We start from the raw sequence: 14,447 nt of genomic DNA, 5'->3' as shown, positions 1-14,447 counted from the left end.
AGTATGGGGCATTACAGCACCGGAGGAGAGCTGAGGAGAGGACATATATTATGAGGAAGTTCAACATCTCTGCAAGCGCCACATCTCCCCTGTCTAGGACACCCTACTTGACTTTCTTCAGCTAATTCAAAACTATACCTAACCCCATAAATCCTGGCTTGCTGCCTCCACACCAGGGGTCCCCTTGCCCCAGGTCCCACCCCTTTGACCTCTTCCACACTTTGCCGGTCCCTGACAACACCAGGCTTGCCAACAACCCCCCACCCCCACCCCCCTCATTACCCCTGGATACCTCTCTTGCAATAACTCCAATTTAAGTTACCTCAGTATGCCTTTCGCACCCTGTACACCTACTTACAAACTCCATCTAGAGATGTACTGGACCCACTCCACCGCCGCGCCCTTTTACTCCCCCAGTTTATTAACAAGCCTCCCACTACTAAAAGTTTGGAAGCAAGATGCAAGTTGTCATTGACTGTCTATTGCCTCGTAATGTTTTTCATATCACTCTCTTTATCGTCGGATGCCCAAGTCTTACATGTGGCTGTCAATATTATTGCTTTCTATTCCACATGGGCTGTTCAGATCACGGTTACTGTTCACTATAAAACTCAAATAACACTAGGTTAAAAAAAAAAAACGAGTGTGAGGACTTATTTAAGAACATTTTCCTAGAACAGGCTTGGGTGTTGAGGCACACTCAGGCGCAGAGGAGATCAGTGGGAGGGGTAGCGCTGACGGTGCTTTGTTGATCCCTCGAGCTCCACAAAAGAAATTAAGGGAATTCTGAATGCTCAGCACAATGCCTGTGGGAGAAATAGGGGAGCAGGGCTGCAAATTGTTGGGGTTGTGTCTCGTCAAACTGCAGTGGCGGTTAAGGGTAGAGCTGCATGTGATGTACCGAAGGAGAGTACTGGTGAGGCCAGGGGGACATCTTTCTTGGAAAGAGTTTAGGTAGTGATATGAAGGTGTTTGTGAATGCTAATGGTACCCTGTTGTCAGGTTTTCAGGTTTTGCGTCAGTTTCTAGTTAAGTTGGGTTTTCCAGGGAGAAATGTTATTTTCTTTTAGAAGTGAAACAGCATGAGGTGGGCAACAGACACGGACAGCAGCACACATTTGAAGTTGAGGTGCACTTACACTGGACTCCTTTAGGAGGTAAATTAGACCAGGGTGGGAGTTGTATATGCGATGATTAGTTGATCAATTTCCTTGTGATCATCGACCTGAGTAGGACTACATCAAAGTTTCGATTTGCAGCTATTCATTCATAAAATGGGGATAAGCAGGCTGAGGAGAGCCCTTTCAGAAAACTGTTGGGCTTTGCTACAAGTCTTGGGGTAGGAGAAGAGGAGGGAAGGGGTGGAATAGGGGATGGAAGTGATGGGGTCAGCTGTTAAAGACATTAGCAGATTTGTTGAATGGGAGAGGTCATCTAAACGTTTTGGTTATTTACTTCGAAGAGAATCTTCTTGTGCAGTTGAGAGGAATAGTATTGCTGAGATTAATTGGAATATGAAGGAAATTAAGCAACTATGGTTGTGGTAACCGCAGTGTGCATGGAGTTGGTACTGCGGACAGTGTAATGCAGGGCAAGAAATGCTATGCCCATGGACAAAGCTCACTGTAGGGTGACTATGGAGATGACTGGTTTCTGCTGAATGGAAAGGACAGACTAAGGCACAGAAATCTTGGTTTTGAAAGATACCAATTCTTGAGAATGACGGTGTATAGGTTTCCTTCATGGTGGTGGACTTGCATTTGCTGCAGCCGAAGGAGAGACTGGCCACAATACTAGGGGAACACATTTATTGTTCTGCGAGGATGCTTTTGCTAGTTGGTGAAAAGAGGAGGGGAATGGGCCTGGAAAATGCCTTATAGGATGGATTTTATCGGTGGCCGTTTTTGATGCTCAATAAGCTAGAGTGACGTACAAGTTACTTACCTTTGGTAACGATGTATCGGGTAGAGACAATTCTAGCCGCAGATTCCTTAACGTAGAATTATCCCCAGGTGTGAGACTGGACCCGGAAAACTTTCTTGCCCAGCATCCCTGCACGCCGGGGGTGGGGCGGTACCTCCTGAATGAAGAGTTCTTGTTGTGTGAGGGCTTGCGGGTCACTAATACCTCTAAGACATGTTATGGCCTCCAGAATAGCTACCTTCCAGGAAAGGTAAAGGCTCAACAGGGGGTCCTACAGTTTAATGAGGACTATACTGAGTTTCCAGACCAATTCCACACCAATTCAAGAGTCCTACATAAGTTCTTCCTCTACAAAGTTGACTGCACATTCTGCAGTTCCTAAATTTGAAGGATAGATAATAGAGGAAAACATTTGTCAGTGGTACACAATCCCTATCCAGCTTTCTTCTTTCTTCCAACTGAGTCCAGGACTTTTGGAGGCTCAAATAAAGTTCCCTAACTTCCCTTGACTCTTATCTAAACCAGACTGAAGTGGAATGTTCTTGAACAGACAGTTTAGCTTAGGGAGGACTGCCCTCTTAACTAAGTTTGCCTTGCAGTGTAGGGTCAAAGGGACGTGCACACAACTAGTTAATAATGCCTCGATTTCCTTTCTCACCCTCCCAAGGACATGCACCGGAACCTCTTCTAACTCGTGCAACTCTTCTAACTCGTGCAAATCTGTGATGCCCAGAGACCTGATCATAGTTTCATACTGCACCCCTGTGCTTACTAGATTCCACACCATCACCTTGGTCTTCTCCATATTTATAGAATAACCAGAAAAGAGACCAAGTGCTTCAGTTATAAACTCCATGAGTCTCACTGTTATCCATGTTTCCCTTATATACAAAATAATATAATCTGCATCAAGACCCAACTTAAGCATGTGGCTATGAGATTCAAAAGGTACCATCTCCATGTCCGCCCTCAAAGGCCAAAGGCTCTGTGAATAGAGAAACAGGTATAGCGGGCAACCCTGATGTGTCCCCCTTGAGATGTTAACTTTCCTTGTCAAGCTCCTGTTAACCAGAATCGGAGCTGCTGGTGCAGTGTAAAGAGCTTTGACTAGAGCTATAAACCCTGAGGAGATCCAAAGATCTTTAGAACCTCCAAAAGTATGCGCAGCACACCCCACTGAACGCCTTGGAGGTGTCAATAGTAACAATAGCCAATCTGCCTGAATTTGCCATTGCCATATCAATTTGCTGATACAATTTGATGTGTCAAATCATGCAGCTGCCTACCTGGCACAAAATCCTTCTGATCTGGATGTTCTACATTACCAATGTTCGAAGAGTCTCCTAACTAAGCTACCAGCAAAAAAACGTATAAATCGAAGTTTAGTGAAGAGATAGGCCTATGTGAACCTGCTTTCTTGGGGTCTTTATTTGGTTTCAAAAGTAAGACTATCACAGCATCATTCCAAGATGGAGGAATTTCTGAGCCACACACTAATAGATCATTAAACAGATCCCTGCATATCGGGACTACTATTTCTGTCATGACCTTCTAAAATTCAGCCAGTAGAGCATCTGTGCCTGCAGATTTTAAATTCAGTGATTTATCAATTTGCAAAATAAATTCCTCCTTCGTGTTATCTTCCAAAAGGTCTTGTTGTTCAACACTAGAACAGCCCGGGAGTTGCATCTCCGTTAACCACTTCCTTACTTCTGATACCCTGTAAGTACCCATCTCGAAGTACCATCTTTTTACATGACATAGAATATATCTGACTCCAAACAAACATGCCAAATTTGCTGAAGGCGCTGCCACTTGCTGCAATTGGTGTGGAGAGGAAAAGATGGATGATATCCATATGTTTGTGTTTTGACCCAGGTTGTACATCTTTTGGGATGGCGTGTGCATAGTGATCTTTGGGATTTTACTTGATCTTGCTGGCAAGGTGGGAGATCTGTGTAAATTGATTGAGGCCCACCCGCCTGCTTTTAGCAGCTAGGTGAAACTGGTGGTTAGAGTTTGTAAATTGGAGTTGGATTGTGAGAGAAGCGGGACGATGCTTAAGACAGCTTATACTATATAGAGAGAGTACAAACTCGATTTCCAATGGGCCTACAATTAAGCCTAATTAGCTGACATGAGGTGGTGTTTGGGGGTTTTCTCCCCATTCTTACTCCTTTATATTCTGCAACGACTACAGCAGCCGGTCAATGGACACCTTTTGGTGCGACTCATTGTGTTTGATGGCATAGGAGGACAAAAATAAATATATACGTATTAATGAGGCAATAGGTTTTGCCACCCCCTTAGAATGGGCATTTTGCGATGTAACCTATCACTACATTAATTGTATGCACATCTTTTTAGCAAATACATATATAGTATCCATTTTAAGTAGTCTACGGAAAAATAAATTAATAGGATCACTGATGTCTGGGTCAGTCAGTCATATAAATGCACATTTACATTTATATGCTGTGATAAAAAAACACAAACCTGTTCCAAGCGCAGGAAAGGCCACAGAAGTCAGTTGCCGCTGCTCGCACTCCTGGAGTACATTATTCACTGTTGTTTTGATCTGTTGTAAGTCAGTTTGTCCAACGACATGAATTATATTTTTGCATGCCAAGGCTCCATTGGTAGTAGTTATAGACCCATTGTTTGGGAGAGTAGCTGGTGGAAAGTAACAAAGATATATAAATAACTGACATAAGTAGACCAATTGGCATGTACATTCAAAAGGCAATAATTGCGTAAAGAGTCACCATACTTTAGCAAATCGATGCTACTGCACTTAAATGGCTTCCATTTTTTCCCCGATCATCAGTGCACAAACATCTACATAAAATAGTGTACTTCTGTACCAGGTCTAATTGATTATATACCCATCACAAAAATGAATTATGTTGTGCACAGACTCCATCCAGATTATTCATCAAAAATTCCTTTATTCACATCATGCTTTTTAAAAAAATACCTTTTCTCCACTGTTGCCAACGCATTTCATCCCTTAACAGAGACATCTTCGGGGTTTATTGTGTTGTTTGGCTTCTATGTCAGTCAGAATACAAGAAGGTTATGGCATGGTTTTCCCTCTTTGACTTTAGGAGACAAAGGTTTTGGTAAGCAGTCTGTATCTGATCCCAATGATATAGGAATATCTTATATTTATGTCACTATTCCATCGCTTTATCTTTAAAAATATCATCAACACATAGTGTCCAGGTAGGCATCCAAGCTAGGACGGCTTATTTACTAGCATGTGGAGTGGGGAATCCAAGACAAATTTAAAGATGAACAAACTGCTTTGATGCCTCTTTTGTTTTTTAAATAAAAAAACCTTTCTATTTGAACTCATATGACTTTTACCTTTAGACAGCAGCTTTTAACTTTAAGTTAAAAATTGCATTTTTTATGGTATATACTTAAAATAAAAATATATAATAAAATACTTCAAATATACTACAAAAGGCAACAGCTGGTTAAAGCATACACCACTACTAGTGATCAGTTATGGAGTGGGAGCAGGTCATTTAGGTCCTTTTTACATATATTATGGGAATGTTCTGTGACACAGCCTTTCTGGAAAAATGGTTACTATCTGCATATCAATGTACCAAGTATCTGTGTTGCACTGTCATAAAAACTGACACTATTGAGAATCTGAAGTGAATAAACTATTTGAAAATATAACAAAAGCATCTTTAATATGCCCTTATTAGTGGCTAATTTATATATAGCCTCTATATAGGGCAGAGCCATACCCATGACTTCTGAAAACTGGTGTCTAGACATTTAGTGTTGGAAGATGGTAGAGATGGTGGTATACAAAAGTCATGGATTCCGTCGGAAGTTTGATTAAATATAAGATTAATGACGGGCATTTCCTGGGCTTAATTATGGTTCAGGTGAACATTGGAGTGACACAGATATAATACAACTCCTGACAGTAGTGCTGATATACATACACAGATGTTTATTTTCTTTTTATGGAAAAAACAATAATCTATCTTAAATTCATCAATAAATATATATATACACACAAACACATATACACACACATATGTAGGCGGCTAAGGGGCGAATGGGATACAGGCACACATGCGTACACGCAACAATGCATTAACACACATGCGCACACACACAAATCCATTCTCAAAACTCAATACCAACTATTCATACATACACGCAAGCACACACCAAACATAAATAAATAAAACAATTTCTGTCTCGGAGGCCGCAGGAGGTTTGAGACTGCTGCCTCCATTGAAGGGAGGCATCAATGTCTACTTGTAACAGAGTGGGATGGGGTCAGTGAGAGTTACTGACCCCAACCAACTCTGTGACAAGGTGTCAATGACTGACAATCAGACCTGGGTAATACGGGGCTTGAAGCTGAAGGGGCAAGGCAATCACTGACGCTCCTCCTCGTCATGATGGCGAGGGCCTCGAGGACCTTAGCTAAGCTGAGGAGGTCCGCTCACAGGAGCTGTGACATTCTCAGTCCAGCGAAATTCAGCTCAGGCAGTCCGGAGCCTGCACATTTAGCGCATTTCTATCTCTTGGCTGCCGGACCTGAAAATAAAGAATGCCTGTCAGGCTGACCTTCACCTGACAGATACACTTATTGATGGAAAAAAGCTGAGGCGGCGTGGGCCCTAAGCCCTAATGGACAGGCCGTGGACGTCAACCATGCCTCCATGTTTGCACCATTGCAAATATTACATAGTCTGGCCCGTACAGCAAATATGGTGCATCAACAGTAAATGATAGACCATATTTGTTAAGTTTGAAGAAAGATCTTATTGGCAACACTATAGGGACAAAAGGTATAGTGCTTCTTCAATTCTTTAATCATACCAAGGTAATACCACTCTGTATAAATTCCCTTTTTTAAAACATTTCCTCATCCACACCCTCAATGCCAGCCTCACAAAATGTGAAATTGGCATGAGGATCAATATCCTGAACCTTATTGAACAACTGAGTGTAGGAAGTTACTAAAGCAGATGTCTCCCACCAGTTGATTGCAAGCTTCCAGCAGCTCACAGTCACTTTCAGAGTAGCTTTCAGCTTTGAGTTCCTTTTTAGGTCGAGCGTGGGTGTGGCAGCGAAGCTGCCCAGCCTTGCGAGAGATCTTGTAAACTACAAAGGGACTCTAAGCCCCGCCCTTCCTTTCCATTGGGTAGCATCAGCATTTAGGGTAAAAGGAGGGTTTTCGGTTGCTGCCCTGTCCGCTTTTTGGACCGCCCTTACGGACATGATGGCCTGGTTTATGGCTGTTGTAAAAGATTTGTTATCAGAGGCTCCATCATGCTGCCTTCAAGGCTGGAGCACGCGCCACGCCGGCTCTCTGAATGGGCCTGTGGGGATGGATCACGCGCCTCTGTTTAGCAGGAGAGAGAACGGCACGCAGTCTCGCTTCCCTCCGAGCTGCTGCGGTGAGGTCACTGCCTGCCCCTCCTCCGCCCACCCGAGCTCTGCTGCCTCCCGGGCTCGGCACACTGCTTGCACTGCGACACGCACACGTTGTGCCTGACCCCAGGCCGGGGAGAGTGTGGAAACACAGCGGCAGAAGGACCTGCTGAGCATTGAGTGGCTACAGGAAGCTTTTGACATCCTGATACCACTCAAAACCACACTACAGAACAAAAGAAAACAAGCATTTACAATGCAATGGTCTCGGCATTATTAAAGGTAGAGCTATTGGCATTGCTCATGACTTTTTAATTATAAATAAATGGCATTGTCATTTACATTGCCAATAGCTTAATGGTTAAATAAATGGCATTGTCATTTACAATGCCAATAGCTAATCGCTTGCAAATGCATGACCCTATTGCATTTACACCCACACAGAGCCACCCACACAAAGCCACCCACACACACACAGAGCCACCCAAACACAGAGCCACCTACAAAAAAAGCTATCCACACAGAGCCACACACAGAGCTACACACACACACACACACAGGCACACATACACACACACACACGCACACACACAGCCACACACACACACAGAGCCACACACACAGAGCCACACACACAGAGCCACACACAGAGTCACACACACAGAGTCACACACACAGAGTCACACACACACACACAGCCACCCACACACACACAGAGCCAACCACACACACAGAGCCACCCACACACACACACACAGAGCCACCCACACAGAGTCTCACCTATAACTGAGTCTGCTTCTTGGAAAGCGGGGAAGAGGCGACTCTTTGATACCGACTCCAGCAGTTGGTGTCCGTAAGGGGCAGATCCCACATACCTTTCCATGCACTTACACTTCTAACTGCTCCTAAATGTTTGTGGAGGGCATGCCTGGTGGAGGGATGTAGAGGGAAAATGTTGCCTTCCTGGTGGCATTGGCCCCTTTCTGAAATGGATTCCTAGTGGTTCCCAGACACCTAACAGCTGCTGACCTATTCACATGTCTACAGTCTGCAAATATGTGCTCCCTCCTTGCTGAGACAGATACTGCAACATTTGGGGACAGACACTGTTGCTGAGGGACTGGTGCCAGCGTAGGGAGACAGGCAGACTCTTACTGGTGTAAGGACGGACATGGTGTTGGGGCAGACCTCAGTGGTGATGATGGGCACTGGTGGTGCGAGACATACCCAAGTGTAGGTGGCGACGGATGTATGGGAGGGACATGAATGGGGATAGACACTGGTATGAGGGACAGATACTGGGGGAGGGGTGGACACTAAGCGACAGACACTGGTGAAGTGGAACAGACACTGGTGACAGGAGCCAGACACAAGTGTAGGTGGCGACGGATGTATGGGGAGGGACATGTATGGGGATAGTACTGGTATGAGGGACAGATACTGGTGCTAGGGCAGATATTGGGGGAGGGGTAGACACTAAGCAGCAAACACTGGTGAAGGGGAACAGACACAAACAGACACTTGTGTAGGTGACGACAGATGTACAGGGAGGGACATGTATGGGGATAGAGACTGGTATGAGGGAAAGATAACTGGTGTTAGGGCAGATATTGGGGAGGGGTGGACACTAAGCGACAGACACTGGTGAAGGGGAACAGACACTTGTGAAGGGGAACAGACACTGGTGAAGCGGAACAGACACTGGTGAAGCGGAACAGACACTGGTGAAGCGGAACAGACACTGGTGAAGAGGAACTGACACTGGTGAAGGGGAACTGACACTGGTGAAGGGGAACTGACACTGGTGAAGGGGAACTGACACTGGTGAAGGGGAACTGACACTGGTGAAGGGGAACTGACACTGGTTAAAGGGGAACTGACACTGGTTAAAGGGGAACTGACACTGGTTAAAGGGGAACTGACACTGGTTAAAGGGAAACAGACACTGGTTAAAGGGAAACAGACACTGGTTAAAGGGAAACAGACACTGGTTAAAGGGAAACAGACACTGGTTAAAGGGAAACAGACACTGGTTAAAGGGAAACAGACACTGGTTAAAGGGAAACAGACACTGGTTAAAGGGAAACAGACACTGGTTAAAGGGAAACAGACACTGGTGAAGGGCAAAAGACACTGGTGAAGGGAAGCAGACACTGGTGAAGGGAAGCAGACACTGGTGAAGGGAAGCAGACAGTGGTTAAAGGGAGCAGACAGTGGTTAAAGGGAGCAGACAGTGGTTAAAGGGAGCAGACAGTGGTTAAAGGGAGCATATGGAATAACTTATGTTGAAAAGAATTTTCCACGTTGTGAAGTAACAACAATATGGAATGCAAATAAACAACACATTTGGAATACTTATCCTACATGTGGATTTTTGGGATTTAAAGATACCTAAACTATTGTAGGACACTGTCTTGAAAAGCAGAGAACACGTCTCACCAGGAGTGCCAGTAGAGTACGGTGTCATACCTTTGACACTATACAAACACTGTTCACGATTTTTACTCCCATTGGCCAGAGGGAGTACACTCATTGGCACCCATAAGAAATTTGATTTCACAAAGTACGCACCAGAAGCGTTATTAACTTTAATACAAGGAGAGTGCCGCATATTACGCATTTTCACTTCTGCAAAGAGCAGAGGTGTTGAGACCATGTGCAGATCACACAGTAGGTGCACATGATCTACGAGGAAGTTCTGCTGAACTGCCTTAACTGAGGCTTTCAAGTTTGTATACAGGACACTGATTAATATAATATAGCGTATTTTATTTATTTAGTAACTCCTGACAGCAGCTCATTTTTTGAGGCACAACTTTTAAGCCTTATTTATGCGTCACTCACCACAATGCAAAAATAAAACCTTGCATAACGTTTTTGTACTTCGAAAGAAGGTTTCCCAGACACTACTAACTTGTGCTTACGACTGTCGACTTCTTCTATTAGTAGCATTGTAAATAATGAGTGTTACTATTGGCCAATCAATAACTTGCTTTATGGTGCTTGATCTCGCACTACCGTTGTTTCTAGGCTCTGTAAATGACAAGTTTTACTATTACTCCATTTAATGGTACTCAGTTGACCATTCTCAGAAGGATGGGAGGGTGATCTGGATTTCTCTCGATTTGAACTCACGACCTGCAACCTTCAGATTACATTAGATGTCAGCTCAGAGCATTTAACTCAAGGAGCCACCTTGCCATGCTGATTTTCTCAACTTACGAAGCAGGAGCGGCTGACACAGCCCTGTAGGATTCAAGCCTCAGATATTGTAGTTAAAGTGGATCACTACAGAAGCCATATTAAGCCCCTGAATTATTTGAATGGTGGATAAAACGGTGGCACACTTGGTGCGCCTGTTACGGAAAGCAAAGGTTCCCATGAATAGCATGTTTACACTGTGAACCTCACATACCACAACATTATGATTATGCAGTAACCGGCTTCTCTTGCTCCCACGTGAAGTATTCATGTATGTGAATCCATAGGAGGCTAGTCTGGTACGGGTTCCTGTACATCTCCATGTCCCTGGAACACCAAGGGCTCTCTGGGTACGGCCCATTACATTTGGTAACTTTTGTCCACTGTCTTAACTGAAGTGCCCTCAACTGATGGGCCTAGTTACTTAAGCAGTTCTACCAAGTAGTAAAAGTTTTCAGGTCTTTGATATTTTTTTATGCTGAAAACCATAGATGTGCAATTTAGCACCAAATTAAATATTTGAAAGTGGGTTGCTGTTTTGGTCCATTTCTTTTTGCGGACGTCAGTGCTACTCGAGAGTAAACAAAAAGCGGTGTTTGTATTTTGATTATGACAAGCATCATTACACGTGATCACCAACGTGACTGTCTCTGGTTTACACATCAATGTCCAATGAGGTACTTCTTGAGGTAGCAGCACAGTCTCTTATCCTTGTGAAAGTGCATCGCCTCCGTCTTTTATACTCAGCTATGTGGGCAGGCAGTTCAAACTGATGCACACAAAGTTTCAAACCCTCGACGCAATCTCATTTCCAATCTATTTTCCTACAGTTCTTCTACAACTCATTAAAGTGCTGTGGCTCTCGGTGACAGCTGATGTGGCATACATGTGGTGAGGCAGCGCGGGGGAGTCAGTGTAGGGGGGCAGTGCAGGGGAAAGAATTTAAAAAATGCTTACCTGCCATTTGCAGTGTCGGTGCTCTTCTGGCCTCTGCTCCTTGACTCCTGCAGTGCCACAGGCTCCCCTAGCTGAGGGCTGTGCATGGATGCAATCCCTCGGCTGACCTCCCAGGCGACGGGACCAGCTCCGGTGAGATCCTCGCAGCCCGTCCGGAGGGATGAGGCGAGCAGGGGATGGAAGGTGGGCTGCAGGCGGCTGGAGAAACAACAGGGGGAGGAGAGACGGGAGGGAGAAGAGGGAGGAGACGGTGGAAGGAAAGGCGCAGGGAGGTAGAGAGAGCGGGAGGGAGACAGCAGCGAAGGAGAGAGCGCCAAGGACAATATGGAGCTTCGGGAAGGAAGGCGCGAGATCAGGGGTTGAGAAGGAGACACAAATTAGTAACGACACTGAACCAGGGGAGTAAAAGCAAACCAGAGACAGAGGAACAGAGACGTGGACGCCGAAGCAGGGATCGAGAAACAGGAAAATGTGAGCGGATATGAAGAGGAAGGGAGACAGAAAACAGCAGGGAAAGAGAGCGAAAGAACCTCATGGTCACAGAGTCATAGAAGAGAGACAGGCTTGGGTGGGACAGAAAACAGCAGGGAACGACAGAGAAAGAGTGTCGAAATGGCGGCCGCAAACATCCGAAAATGTGGGATTCGGGCGTGTTTTTAGCGTTCTGAGAGACGGATGACGTCACAGTCGAAAGAACGCAAAAAAAACACGCCCCCGAATCCGAAAGAGACGGGGATTTATTGGAGTGACTCCCTTCTCCTCCAATGGCTGGCCTCCGTTTAGGAAGCCAGCCAATGGAGGAGAATGGAGGAGAGAGGCGGGTTCAAGCCCCCATACTCCAAAACATTAAATCTTCGGGACTCCGCCCACTGCTTCGCAGTGCGATGGTCCCTCGACCTAAAAAGCGCCTTGGAAAAACAACAAATTAGAAAGCTGCAACATACCTGGCTCAAAACAAACGCCAAACAAGACAAACTTCACCTACAAAAAACAACAGATTATATAAGTCGGCTATCAAAAAAGCTAAGAAAAGGTACTATTCAGACAGAATTCAAAACGCTAAACTAAATGTGCAAATAAAATGTTGTAGACGAATCTAGGACTCTAGTTCATATTCCCGATTTATGCCCTTATGTGGTTATATTAAATCATATCCTTATATAGGCATAAGAATCATACCCATATTAAGTCATAGCCAATGCAGTCCTAATACGGCAAGGCTACTCCCATAGACTCCTAGAAAGCACAACGCATTCTTAAACAAACCAAGTCTCCAGCAGCCCGGGAATTCCCCCTGCTTCTGTATTGATTTGTCCTAGAACTCCTGGAGTCCTGAAAGAACTGCGAGTTCTTAGTGACGTCTTATGTCCAACCTTACGTCAAACTCGGCACCTTCCAGGTATAAATATACCAGCATCTGCCCTAGCAAGACACACGGTGGTTTGGAGCAGATCGGCTATCTACTTGCCCGACGCCCTGCTGATGCGAGTGCCGAAGGAAGCCGACCCTCCCATTGACGCACTGAGGGAGACGCTGTCTTTACTCCTGCCGAGGAATCCAGCTCCAGTGTTTCCCTGTCACCCTTGCGGGTTGCTGGGAGATCGAGTCCTGAGAGAGAGATACAAGACCTCCTTCATTCTATAACCAAGGTACAGAGCTGATTAGACCCTTAGAGAATTCTTGATTTAGATTCTTGGCAGAAACTATCTTAACTCAAACTACATCTCATTTACTCCGTCCTATGTACTAGGCTTAGGTTAGGTACACCGGGGTAGGCGTATCTTAGAAGCACCAGTTGAGTAAGTTTAGTCATTATTTTACCATTGTATGTATTTTATCCATTTTAAGTATCTTATGACTTAGAAACCATATAAATGCTTTTACTGTATTATTTCGTAATACTCCTTTTACTGTACGCACTTTACTTTATGTCAAGTATTGCAATTGTGGCAATTCACTTCTCTTGCATGAGAAAGAAACCTGCTCAATAAATAACCACTTTTATTGAAAACGCCCGTCTCTCCATTTCTCTGCACTTCTGGTGAAACTAAGCATGCACGATTGACTGAGTGAAATAGCTATCTATTGTTTCCGCGACTCTGGAGATATACTCCTTGTCCTAGGGGAGCAAAGTTGTCATGTTTATGCGGTTGTCAGAAACTAATCCCTTCTTGTGTACTCGTGAAAGTTTCTAGTGACCTCTGAGCTAGCTGGCATTTCATAATTAAGTCTAACATATGCAAAAGAAACCTAGTCGACCTAAGTCCTAAGTCTAAACTATCGTTTATGTTATTACAATGCGCAGAGCCTATTGGGAATATAGGAACTACACTCCAAAAGAATTCTATAAAATACTCAATGAATTTCGAAAACCAAATTGCCTAGAAGGAACTCATCCTGTTACTCAAGATTTCACAAACAAACTGGCAAATCATTACACGGACAAAGCAGACACGTTGGACTCGTACTTACAACAGAAACAAAGCACCAGCACTAACCCTTGTACAAAACAACTATCCAAGAATGCTCTAATCAAGCCTCTCCGTTCCTTCCAACACATCTCACACGATGAATTTATGGACCTGGTCAAAGCGAGCAGGCCTGCCGGCAGCCCTTCTGACCCCTGTCCGCCACAAACTTTCAAGACAACCTCTGCTGCCATTCCAGTAAGAAGAATCATCAACGATTCCTTAACTACTGGAATATTTCCAGAAGCACTCAAAAAGTCATACATACGCCCTTTATTGAAGAAAACAAACTTGGACCCGCTGAACCCTGACAACTACAGACCCATTACAAATGGACCTTTCCTGGGCAAACTGATAGAAAGAGCAGCGTTCGCCCAGATGTCACATTTTATTGAAGAGAATGACATACTTTCAGATTTCCAAACAGGATTCCGTCCGGGAAGAGGCACTGAATCTGCCCTCCTTGCCATCTGGGATGACCTA

The 14,447-nt window shown here is 44.6% G+C and overlaps 1 protein-coding gene across 3 annotated transcripts in view; it reads right to left on the bottom strand.

Annotated features, from left to right (window-relative positions):
- Window positions 1-14,447, bottom strand: part of LOC144823685 (protein mono-ADP-ribosyltransferase PARP14-like) — a 1,720,771-nt gene that overhangs the window by 664,134 nt on the left and 1,042,190 nt on the right. For all 3 annotated transcript variants that reach the window (XM_078682415.1, XM_078682413.1, XM_078682414.1), the window contains exon 13: window positions 4,420-4,596. In XM_078682415.1, coding sequence (XP_078538541.1) covers window positions 4,420-4,596 — 177 coding nt within the window. The remainder of the gene's footprint in view (window positions 1-4,419; window positions 4,597-14,447) is intronic.

Source organism: Lissotriton helveticus, chromosome 3_1 (genome assembly GCF_964261635.1).
Source record: "Lissotriton helveticus chromosome 3_1, aLisHel1.1, whole genome shotgun sequence".
Taxonomy (NCBI): domain Eukaryota; kingdom Metazoa; phylum Chordata; class Amphibia; order Caudata; family Salamandridae; genus Lissotriton; species Lissotriton helveticus.
The sequence above is the reverse complement of the archived record's forward strand: the minus strand, read 5'-3'. Positions and strand labels throughout refer to the sequence as shown.